General features: G+C 46.8%; 1 protein-coding gene and 1 non-coding gene across 2 annotated transcripts; both read right to left on the bottom strand.

Moving 5' to 3' along the window:
- Positions 1-1,199: 1,199 nt before the first annotated feature.
- Positions 1,200-1,306, bottom strand: LOC122690954. Its single transcript, XR_006340207.1, has one exon. It is a non-coding gene; the product is annotated as a U6 spliceosomal RNA (small nuclear RNA).
- A 1,513-nt stretch (positions 1,307-2,819) lies between these two features.
- Positions 2,820-8,422, bottom strand: NR0B1 (nuclear receptor subfamily 0 group B member 1). The gene is made up of 2 exons (XM_043896285.1): positions 7,234-8,422; positions 2,820-3,171 (listed from the first exon to the last, which is right to left on the bottom strand). Exons 1-2 carry the CDS (start codon positions 8,399-8,401, stop codon positions 2,927-2,929), a joined length of 1,413 nt encoding a protein of 470 aa, XP_043752220.1. The 5' UTR covers positions 8,402-8,422; the 3' UTR covers positions 2,820-2,926.
- Between the last annotated feature and the right edge of the window lie 3,395 nt (positions 8,423-11,817).

Here is an 11,817-nt window from a genome sequence, read left to right as displayed (position 1 = left end):
GTTCAACCTTTGGCAGGTGATGAACTTTGGAATAGACCGCCTCAGGCAGTTCCTCTGAGAGCAAGGACTGAACTGAATGACTTCTGAATCATACAGCTTGAGAACCAGAGGACAGGAGGAACTATGGTGGGAAGCCACTCTGGGGACACTATGAGCTCGTCCTGCCCGCCCCATGCATGTCCTCTGTGGTGTGCTGGAACATCAGAAATTCTGTTTCCAGGGGACACATGCGCAGTCAGGGATTGAACGTCTTGGATGTGTGCCCTGACGATTGTGACACTGCAGGGCTTCGGGGTTAGCCTCTCCTTCCTGGCCAGAGCTATTCTGGGCCCTGAATTGATGTCTCTGGCCAGCTTTAAAAGAAAAAGATTCAGACAGAAAGTTATAGAGGAAGGCCCTTGGCTTTCTAAGATAGACCTTTTTGGGTAATGGGATGTGCTTTCACTGGCTTTGTGGAGATCACTTCTACAGGTTGGCCTCTCCCTGATGTGTTGGGTTCTACTGATCATAATTCTGTAAAGACTCTTCAGCCAAGGGCCAAGGGAGTGGATTGTGAAGACAAGTTCACAGAGCAAGAGTGAGACTGCTATCTAGAAGGACCTGCTTGCAGGATTGGCCCTTGGCTGACATCTGGGAACTTTGGTTTAGGGAGTATTCTCTTCCCTCCTTTCCCTAACTCGTAGGAATGGCTCTCTGGGTCTAGACGGTTGATGCCAACAATGGGGTTTATGTTGAGCCCCTGCTTCTTTTCTGTGTATTTGGGATTTTGGTACCTCTTAGGTCAAGGGTGACCATGTGACTAGTCCTCAAGAGAAACCCTAAAATCTGAGTCTCAAAGGGCTTCTGTGGGCAGAGATACCACACACACATTGCTGAAATTTTTTTTTTTTAAGCTTTCTTTATAGTCCAACTCTCACATCCATACCTGACTACTGGAAAAACCACAGCCATGACTAGGCAGACCTTTGTTGGCAAACTGTGGTACCAGTGTGTTTAGAGGTGAACAGGGAAGCAAGGTTTGGGATTTGCCAGGGGGATCTGGAGAATTAGGGGTACTTGTAGGAATAGGAGAGGCTCGGTTTCCCCACTGAGAGTTGGGGGGAGTTAAACTAGGACTGTCTAGAATGCTGGGAGTATTCTCTGGTTCCCCAGGCCTCTGAGCTGCACAGGGCGGGACTCCAGTAAAGGGACACAGGGAAAAAAATATGGAACGCTTCACGAATTTGCGTGTCATCCTTGCGCAGGGGCCATGCTAATCTTCTCTGTATCGTTCCAATTTTAGTATATGTTCTGCCGAAGCGAGCACCATTGCTGAATTTTTATTGCTAGGAAAAGCGTGCTTGTGATCCCCCAAGGGAGGGGGAGAGCAGAAGGAACCCTACATGTGGATTCCCCCAGGCTCTGCCTGTGTCTTTTCCCCTTATGATCGGCCTGTATATCCTTACCACATCTCTGTGTAAGTCTTAGCCCTAAAGACAGCTATAGGCAGAGGCCCACGAGACCTGGCAGATCCCCGAGTGGGATAGTGATCTTGGGGCCTCCCAACACAGCCACCAAAGGATATCTCAAATATTTTCTTATCACATTATAGATGTAGATTATTTTGAAATTTCAATTGTATTGATCACTGCCCTAAAATTTAGATATGAGACCTGCCACCAGATAGTTTTTTAATGTGTAAAGGAACATACATTTCAAAGTATCTTTTAAAAATCTAATGTTTTTATTGAAGTGTAGTTGATTTATAGGATGGATGGATAACAAGTTTCTATTAAGTAACACAGGGAGCTGTATTTAATGTCCTGGGATAAACCATAATGGAGAAGAGTATAAAACGGAATGTATCTGTGCATACCTGAGTCACTCTACTGTACAGCAGAAAGTTTAACATTCTTAATACTATCTTTTGACATAACTCATTTTCTTTGGAATCCTAAGTATTTTATTTGCTGCATTATCAAGAGCCTTATTCTGAGAAGATGTCCATAGATGTATCACACTGCCAAAGAAGTTTGCACAGAAGAAATTTCAAGAGTCCCTTGCAATGGATTATTAACCTGGACTAGATGTATTAATCACTGATGAGCAATTTATTACCTATGTGAATAAACATTTAGTGCCCTAAATTTTATCCAGGGACAAGGAAGAACTAGCTTCATTGATTGCATTTAAAGGGGCAGCAGGAGCCAACGATAAAGTCACTTTATATTTCATACCATGCTCATTCAATGTGACAGTTATATATGTAATGCATCTAAAAGGTGAGATAAAATTGGGGATTTAGAATGATGTTGATTTTCTGGAACTATAGAGCCTCCTTATAGAATATAAGCTTCTTGAACTTTATTTACTGTGTACAGAAAAATCCCACACTAAAACTCTGAAAAGCCTCCTATTTCACTTTCAGGTACCTCTCTGATCAGAGATTTCCACTCGACTTTGTACAAAGACAGTCTTCCCCACAGCTAATGGGAGTGGCAAACAGAGTAAACCCACAAAAGTAATTTTTGTTTACATTGCCTAGGTGTTTAATATTTTTTGAAGCTGTCCTTAAACCCTGATGAAACTTTTTGCAACCAAATGAGTGGTTAACAACTTAACATTATAACTTAATGTTCCAAATTTGATTTCAGCAGGTTCAATGGAGAGACTGTGACAAAAATGGTGTATGAGTGCAAACCCCCTGCTCTGTCTTTAAAAGATGTACAGAGATGCGTTTCCTATTGGGAAACACTTCCCCTTGCAGTGATGCAGCATGGAACAGAGGATTTTCTAATCATCTGTAACTAGAGTTTTTCTTTAACGGACTACAAAAATACTGTGTGTAAAAATAATAAGAAGCTTCATTTTACACTATTTTACACTTCTGCCCATAGCTGCTCCATTGTGCTTCATGGTGAACAGCACATGTGTGGCCCGTGTGCCTTTACAACTTTGCACAGAGCATCTCCAGCATCATATCGTCCATACTGACTGCGCCAATGATGGGCCTGAAGAACAGCTCGGCCAGGGTGTTGGCGCTGATGAATCTCAGAAGGAAGAGGGCACTGTTCAGTTCGGCGAACCTGGCCTGGTACATCACATGTGTCATCCTGACGTGTTCGCTCAGTATCTGTTGAGTTCCCCACTGAAGTCCCTGGATATACTTCACGCACTGCAGGCCTGGCAGATCTGCAAGAGAAAAAGGGCGGAAAATCTCTTGTTTAGAAACACTCACTCAGAACCCTTGACTAGCTTTTTCAATAGATCCTTTTGCCTCCTGGAGGAAGTGACAACCCACTCTAGTATTCTCGTCTGGGAAATCCCATGGACAGAGGAGCCTGGCGTGCAGCAGTCCATGGGGTCACAAAGAGTTGGACATGATTACGTGACTGAACCACAAATGATATTTAGGGTTGGGGGTGGGGGGCTTCCCAGGTGGCTCAGTGGTAAAGAATCCGCCTACCAGTGCCGGAGAGTAGAGTTTGATCCCTGGGTTGGGAAGATCCCCGGGGGAAGGACATGACAACCCACCCCAGTGTTCTTGCCTGGGAAATGCCATGGACAGAGGAGCCAGGTGGGCTACAGTCATGGGGTTAGGAACAGTTGTACACAACTGAAGCAACTGTGCACATACACACAAGCAATTAAAACAATGCTCAAGCTTCCCGGTTAAAAGTGCTTTTCAACAAAGAAAGTGCCAAACCAGTCCTAAGGTTTCAGGAGCAAAGCCTCCAAGAAGGAAACATCATGTGACTTACTGAATAGTTACTATGTTTGTATGCTCATATTCAAAAACTGCTGCTCCTGGGGCAAATGCATATTTAATTCAGTAGGACAGTTGAATATAGTTTAATGAATAGCACTGCCCCAGTTCACTCTCCGTGCACATACAAAGACATTAAAATTATTTCAAGAAGTGTGCACCTTACCTTTTACCTACAGGAAATGGGCCTTAGTATAAAGGTGAGAAGTCAATGTATGACAAAAACCACTACAATATTGTAAAGTAATTAGCCTCCAACTAATAAAAATAAATGGAAAAAAAAGTGAGAAGTTTTGCCAGCTAATATTTCACCATCCTCCCTTGAATTTCCCACCACTGTAATGATTACAGCCCATGGTGGTGGGCTTCACAGCTGCCAACTGTGACTGACAGTCTCATTTTAATTATTTTCCATTAATTTAAGAGTTAATACTGGCCACTTAGTTCATCCTACCATGATTTCTGTATTGGGGAAGGTTTTTTAAAAAGTGATTCCAGGGACTTCCCTGGTGGTCCAGTGATTAAGACTTGGCCTTTCAGCGCAGGGGTGTGCAGGTTTGATCCCTGGCCGGAAGCTAAGATCTCACATGCCTTGTGGCCAAAAAACCAAAACATAAAACATAAAACAGTATTGTAAAAAATTCAATAAAGACTTTAAAAATGGTCCACATAAAAAAAAAATCTTTACAAATGGATTCTTACGAGCATTCCAAAAGGCTCTTTAAAAAACATTTTAAAGTAAGCAGTCTTTGAAAGCATTGTCTTATAGCCATTAAAGAGTTAAAGAGTAAGCATGAAAACATCATTGATTGCAACATGGTGCAAAAGTAACTTTTCAAATAGAGACTGCATGACCTTCTTGCAGTACAGCCTGAGACCCAAGTAAAATAGAATGAAACACAATATAGGGAAGATTAAATGCCTGTTAAGTTTTATAAAGAGGGTGGTTAAGAGGAGGCTGCTTTTAAAAGTCCTTTAATCCTACACAATGGTAATATTACTGTAAACTCTTTAACTTGTATTTAAGTAAGTACCAATTTACCATTCAATTTAAATGGTGTTCATTATTGTAATCATTTTCCTTCCCATTTTCTATGAATCCAACGGAAAAGTATTTTAAAAGCATCATGCTCATTGTCAGAGTAAGAGAACCAGCCAGTGTTCTTTTTAAAAAAAATGCTGGCAATAGTCAAGTTATTTCTATTATAGGCAAGTATCAAATCTGACCAATGAGAACAAAAATACAGCAACTTCTCTAATCCATATTCCAATTCTGATTACCCCAGTCCATGCATTACCATCCTCTACTACCTACAGTTCATTATCCAGGCTTGAGACCCAATTTTACTGCGCTGGGATTCCATTCATGTTGTTTTGTTGTTTAGTTGCTAAGTCAAGTCTGACTCTCTTGCGACCCCATGGACTGTAGCCTGCTGGGCTCCTCCAGCTTCAAAAGAAGCTTGCATGAAACCACCAAAATCGGAAGCTCCACCAAGTCTAAATTCATGGCTTATTAAAACTTCATCTTGTGAACTCTACTCTTCTCTGCTTTCATACCACACTCCTCTTTCTCCATCCTCCTCTAAAAGTGCTCTCCCCCCCACCCCGCCCCTGCTGCCCCACCAAGACCTGCCTTGAAAGTAATTTGAGGAAAGAGAAAGGCAGATTGATGGACTCCATGGGAGGGGGGAGGGACATTTTTAAACACAACAATCAGGGGATACAAAATGATAAACACCAAAGAAAGGCCACACACTTAGCAGGCAGTACTTTTTCCCAGATAAAGTATATTTCTATTTAAAGCATACCCAGCTTGGGTGGGTTAGACTCCTATGAGAGAGAATTCAGAAAAGCAGGGGAAGAATGAGGGATGCAAAACAAGGTGGAGGAAAAGGTAAGCCAGTGGGATGTAAACTTCTGAAAGCTTAGAGATTGTCTTACCTTTTTATTCCAGCAGAACAAAGCACATGGTAGATGTCTAATAACATGCCTGAAGGAGCAAGAAAACAGTCTTCCCAAACATCTTAAGAACCATGTGAGAATCCATTACTATGGATGCACATTTGCAAACCTCGGACCAGAGCTACTAAATCAGAACTTCCAGGGGAGGAACCTGGAAAGATTTTGAATGACCCCCACTCCCAAGAGCACAGGCAAGTTTGGAAAACAGTGGTATAAGCAAAAGGTAACCTATAATGATCACTGGGATAAGCTGAGGTCTCTAAGTCCTGAAATGTGAGGTCTGAATTATCATCCCATTAAATACTGCTCTTGACCACTTCAAACATGCTAGGTAGGAAGCAAGGACATGACACCAAGATGCCTGGTGTCAGGATAAAGGATGTAGTGGAAGCATGGTGAAAACTATCCCGTCTCAAACTATCTGAAAATTTCCTGCCCACCCACGACCCTCTTGGAAGGATGCTGGTCGAAGATGACTGTAGTAGTGGGACACACTGGAGACAAAGTGCTGGGCTGTCCAGGGAGATGATCTCAGATGATTTGGTTGTGTTTAGCGGGGCAGTGTTCAGCACCCAACAGGCACCCTGGGAGTGTGGGGCAGTGGGCATCCCCTTGAGCCCAGGAGACTCATGTGCCACAACTCAGTGACCATTTACTTTGGAGTAAGGTCACTTGCAACTAGACTACCTAATTTGCCAAAGGGATGGAGGAAGAGGGAGAGGCCCAGGGGGTTGACAAGGCGGTCTCTAGGGTATCTAAGAGAAAGAGATGGCAACCCCCTCCACTATTCTGGCCTGGGAAATCCCATGGACAGAGGAGCCTGGCAGGTCGCAAGAGTCCGAATGACTTAGCGACTAAACACCCACGAGGTATCTAAATGCTCTAAAACATCGCTCCTGCTTGCAGTCCTGAACATGTCTTTTTCCTATCCCTTTGCTAACCTGTCACATTTAGACGATGAGATAGTTCAACTACTTAGGACCATTAAAATGACCACTCAGAGCAGACCCAGGAAACACTGGGTCCAGTGTCCTTCCTGCCAGTACCCTCCAGGGGATGGTCTCTCTATGGATCCTTACCAAATGTTTCTTTTCTTGCCAGCCTTAACAGACTTCCGCTGACAAAAAAGCCTCTGGTAAATTTCAGAGCGGTGTTTCACAAACAGACGTTGCAGAATTGGCAGCGAACACAAACTTTCTTTTCTTTTCTAAAAGTATGCTACTGGATTTAAAAGATTTGACAAGGAATATAGCCAAGTCCCCCAAGCCACAAACTTTTCTGTGGTAACAAGAAGGTGAGATCAAGTACAAACCTTAGCAAACAGCCCCCCTCCTCCTCTCGGCGGGGTTTCTGAAGCCGCCACTCCCTGCCCCTCACGAGGAATGGGTTTCCGGAACTCCCCTCTCTCTGCTGAGTTAGTCCTGATTCCTCCCCCCGAAACTCCCCTAACCTGAAAACTCTTCGAGTGTCTGCGCCCCGGGCTGGGTACTGCGGAGAAAAGCCAGAGCCGAGGCCGGCGCCCTTACCCGGGTTGAAGAGCACGGTCCCCTTGAGGTAGGCGTACTCCTTGGTAGTTATCTCCAGGCTCCAGCACTTGGCAAGGAAGCCCTTGATGGTCTGGACCTCGGCGGCCGATGGCAAATACCCGGTCTCCAGCGGCAGGACCGAGTGCGGCGGCAGCGGGGGCTGGGGCGGTGGCTCGTTGCCCGCGGTCTCCCGCCGCCTGGTGGCGAGGACGCTCTGCAGCAGGCTGGGCTCAGAGGTCTCCACCGTCTCAAAGTTCAGGCGGTCCTGGGCCAGCTCCAGCATGAGCAGCGGCGCCCAGCAGCTGCGCAGCAGCACGAGCTGCTGGTCCAGGGGGAGCACCTGGAAACAGGGCAAGTACTTGACGAAACGCAGCGTCTTCAACAGGCCCGCCGAGGCGGCCTCGCAGACCACCTGTGGGCTCTTGAGGGCCACCCGCCGCCGCACGCCGCGCGCGGGGTCCCACCAGGGGGTCCCCGGCGGTGCCTCTCGAGCCCAGTCCGTCGGCTTGGCGCCCGGGGGCACGTGGCAGGGGAGGCTGCCCCACTGCGGGTGGTCTTCCCCGCAAAAGCAGCAGCGGCATGGGAGCGCACCGGGCCACCCGCCCCGCAGTTCCTCTCGGCCCCCTAGCCTCCGCGCGCTGGCAGCGCGGTCCCACCACGCGCCCCCCGGCCGCGCCTCGGGAGCTTCCGGCGCCACGTGCGTCTGCTTGGCGCTGGTGAGCAAGCTGTAGAGAATGCTGCCCTGCCGCGGGTGGTTTTCCCCGCAAAAGCAGCAGCGGTACAGAAGCACGGTGGTCCGCACACCGGTCAGCCCCTCTCTGCCCACCGGGGGCTCCGAGCCACAGGAGCAGCCCCAGCACGCACCCCCCAGTCCTCCGGGCGCCTGCGGCGTCTCCTGCGCTTGCTTGGCGTTCATGAGCAGGTTGTAGAGGATGCTGCCCTGCCGCGGGTGGTTTTCCCCGCAAAAGCAGCAGCGGTACAGGAGCACCGTGGCCGGCGCCCCGGTCAGTCCCTCTCTGCCCATCGGGGGCTCAGAGCCACAGGAGCAGCCCCAGCACGCGGCCGCCACCCGTGCCTTGGGCGGCTCCGGGGTCGCTTGCACTTGCTTGGCGCTCATGAGCATGTTGTACAGGATGCTGCCCTGCGACGGGTGGTACTCGCCCGCCATAGCCCGCGGTGCCCGCAGCCTGGCTCTGTCCAGTGGCCGCCGCCTGCGATCTATTTATACCGAGCGCGCACGCACGCGCGTCGGCCGTCTCCGCCTGGGCAAAGGCGCGGAGCGGGGCGCGGCGCTGGGTGTGTTCGCCTGTGACCTCGGCGGTTCAGAGGGGGCAGATGCACCTCACGGGCTGAAAATGGAAGAGGAGAGGAGGCGTGGGCGCTCCCGGACACTTCCCCCCTTCCTCTCATTACACCCTTCCCCGCCTCTGGAAGACTGCTGAGCGCAGGGAGCAGGTATTGGGGGCACGGTTCCAACTCTTTCCACTGAACCCTGGCGTCTCATTGACTCCCTTAACTGGGAGGGCAGGGTTACCAAAAAGGGGAAAAATCTATTTCCATGCCTTCTTTGCAAACTTACGTCAAATGACCAAACTTTGCAGGACTTACATTTTGTTTATTGATAGGGAGGTCTCATTTTCAGGGACTTGGAAAAATACAGACCATGGACCAGCAGTATCAGCGTCATAGGGGGACTTGGTAGAAACGCCCAATCTCAGGCCCCAATCAGACCTTCTGACTCTGAATCTGCATTTTAAACAAGATTCTCAAAGGATTTGTGTGCCTGTTAAATTCTGAAAAAGCACTGGTCTATGGATGCTATCATAAGCTTCTTGCTCAATTCAAGTAGTATTCATGAGCACCCACTCAGTCGTAGCTGTTGTGTTAGCTGGGGACCATGCGACCAGGGTATGAAAGTGGCTAATATTCGGGAATATAATAATCAAAAAGGGCTAAAAAGTTGCTACAGAGAGAACTTTGAGTTCTTCTAGAGATATTTTATTGGGTAGATGTGCAATGCACATTTCTACTCCCACCTTTTCTGAGCAAATAATGAGAAACACAGGAAGCCTGGATCCTTTGGTCCTCACTTGCCACTGGCCTCTGCTCGAGCTCCTTAGAGGCAATGAGATGGGCAGCCCCAGATCACCACCTGCCCCCTGATTGCTTCACCAGCCATCTGGTTAACTTGAAATCACAATCTCAGTCCTCAAACTCCTTATCGCTGCAATGGGAAGTTTGTTTAGTGATCTCTTGGGTCCATGACTGAAAACATGAAGCAAGGGGACAGGTGAATATTGGATCCCACGTTTCTCTCTCTCTCTCTCTCTCTGTGTGTGTGTGTGTGTGTGTGTGTGTGTGTGTGTGGTTGGTTGGTTGGTTTTAGTTTCTCTGAGACATGGAATTCTGAGCATAAGAGGAAAAGCTCGGGGACACTTATTTTGCATTCAACCTGACATTTTATTCTGCCTGTGAGCAGCCATATAACACAGTGCTTAAATCTTCACACTGGCACCAGATAGCCTTGATTTTAACTCTGGCCCTGACACTTTGAAGCTCCAGTGGCCTTGGGCGATGTATTAGTCCTACTGCTGCTGAAACAAATTACCACCAATTTAGTTGACTTAAGGCAATTTCCCTGGTGGCTCAGATGGTAAAGAATCTGCCTGCAATGCAGGAGACCTGGGTTTGATCCCTGGGTTGGGAAGATCCCCTGGAGAAGGGAAAGGCTACCCACTCCAGTATTCTGGCCTAGAGAATTCCATGGACAGAGGAGCATGGCAGGCTACAGTCCATGGGGTCACTAAGAGTCGGACACGACTGAGTGACTTTCACACACACACATACACACAGTTCTGGAGGCTGGAAGTCTGAAATTACTTTCATTGGACTAAAATCAAGGTGAAATTCATTGTGGAGGCCAGAGGGGAGAATCTATTTTCTTGCCTTTTCCAGCTTCTAGAAGCTCCTTACATTCCTTGGCTCCTGGCCACATCACTCCTATCTCTGGCTTCCATTTCCTTTCTGACTCTTATAAAGAACCTTATAATTACATTGGGCAAATCCAGAAAATCCCAAATAATCTCTCCATGGCAAAGTTCATAATTAAATCACATTTGAAGAACATCCTTTTATCATGTTAGATAACATCTTCACAGGTGCTGAGGATTAGGATATGAACATCATTGTAGGCATTATTTAGTCATTCACAGGACAGTTACTCAAGCCACCTCTGCCTCAATTTCCTTATTTATAAAATGTGGACAATAGTCTCTTGTCAGGTAATCCTCCGATGTGAGTTAATTCATGTAAAATATTTCCTTGGTACCTAAGTGTTGGATGTATCAACCATTGCCTCTCCCTTTTTAAGATAATATGAGAGAAGTTTATGGCTTCCCTGATAGCTCAGTTGGTAAAGAATCCACCTGCAATGCAGGAGACCCCGGTTTGATCCCTGGGTTGGGAAGATCCGCTGGAGAAGGGATAGGCTACCCACTCCAGTATTCTTGGGCTTCCCTTGTGGCTCAGCTGGTAAAGAATGGCCTGCAATGTGGAAGACCTGGGTTTGATCCCTGGGTTGGAAAGATCCCCTGGAGAAGGGAAAAGCTACCCACTCCAGTATTCTGGCCTGGAGAATTCCATGTATTCTATAGTCCATGGGGTAGCAAAGAGTCAGACATGACTGAATGACTTTGACTTCACTTCTTCAGGGTTAAGAGCTAATACCACCCCACTGCCATCCTTATTCTCTCTGTCCCAGGAAAGCCCACCCTCACCCCAAACCCTGAGATTGTCTCCTTTTCTGCCTGTCCACATTTCTTGGCCCAGATTCAAAACACTGGGTGGATAACCTGGTCCACCACAGTAACATATATTGGAAATATTAACTCATCAATGTTTCCAATATTCAAACTACTGTTTGGGGTATTGTTAACCGCTGCTTCAGAGATCTTCCTGCCTGATGAATGCGCCAACCAGCCTCTCTGAATAACCCAGCCTGCTTCCGTCCCCTCCTTACATTACCAATGCTAGTTACTTTTTATGGTGTTCTGTTTTATTTTCTTCCTAACAGTGATCAAAATTGGATGTGATTGATTGATTTAATTATTTGATGCTTCTTGATTGCCTCCCCCAATTAGTATGAATCTCCCTTGAGGGAAAAGAATCAGCCACACTGTATCCCAGCAACTAGAATGTCTGGCAGACAGTAGGTGCTTGAAATTATATGTGCTGGCCAACTGTATCTTGAGAGAACAAGGAGAAGGCTTCAGCTCCTACTCTCAACACACAAAGCAAGCATCCCCACACAACTGTGACTGCACTCAGCCTGGAGGGAGGAAAGGTTAGGTGGAGCCCCACTGGACTCTTAAAGGCCTTCTTAAAATTGTAAAAAAAAACAAAAACAAAAAAACAAAAAACTTTATTCAAGTATAGTTGATTTCCAATGTTGTGTTAATTACTGTTGTACAGCAAAGTGACTCAATTATATGTGTGTGTGTGTGTGTATACACACACATATTTCTTTCTCATATTCTCTTCCATTAGAGTTTATCAGAAGATACTGAATACAGTTCCCTGTGCTAT

This window comes from Cervus elaphus, chromosome X (assembly GCF_910594005.1).
Source record: "Cervus elaphus chromosome X, mCerEla1.1, whole genome shotgun sequence".
Taxonomy (NCBI): Eukaryota; Metazoa; Chordata; class Mammalia; order Artiodactyla; family Cervidae; genus Cervus; species Cervus elaphus.
This window is presented reverse-complemented; position numbering and strand designations above follow the sequence as displayed.

Coding starts and splice junctions, on each gene's coding strand:
- NR0B1 (XM_043896285.1), bottom strand. CDS start 8,401: ATGGCGGGCGAGTACCACCCGTCGCAGGGCAGCATCCTGTACAACATG. Junction 3,172..7,233: donor GACCGTGCTCTTCAACCCGG/GTAAGGGCGCCG, acceptor TTTCTCTTGCAG/ATCTGCCAGGCCTGCAGTGC.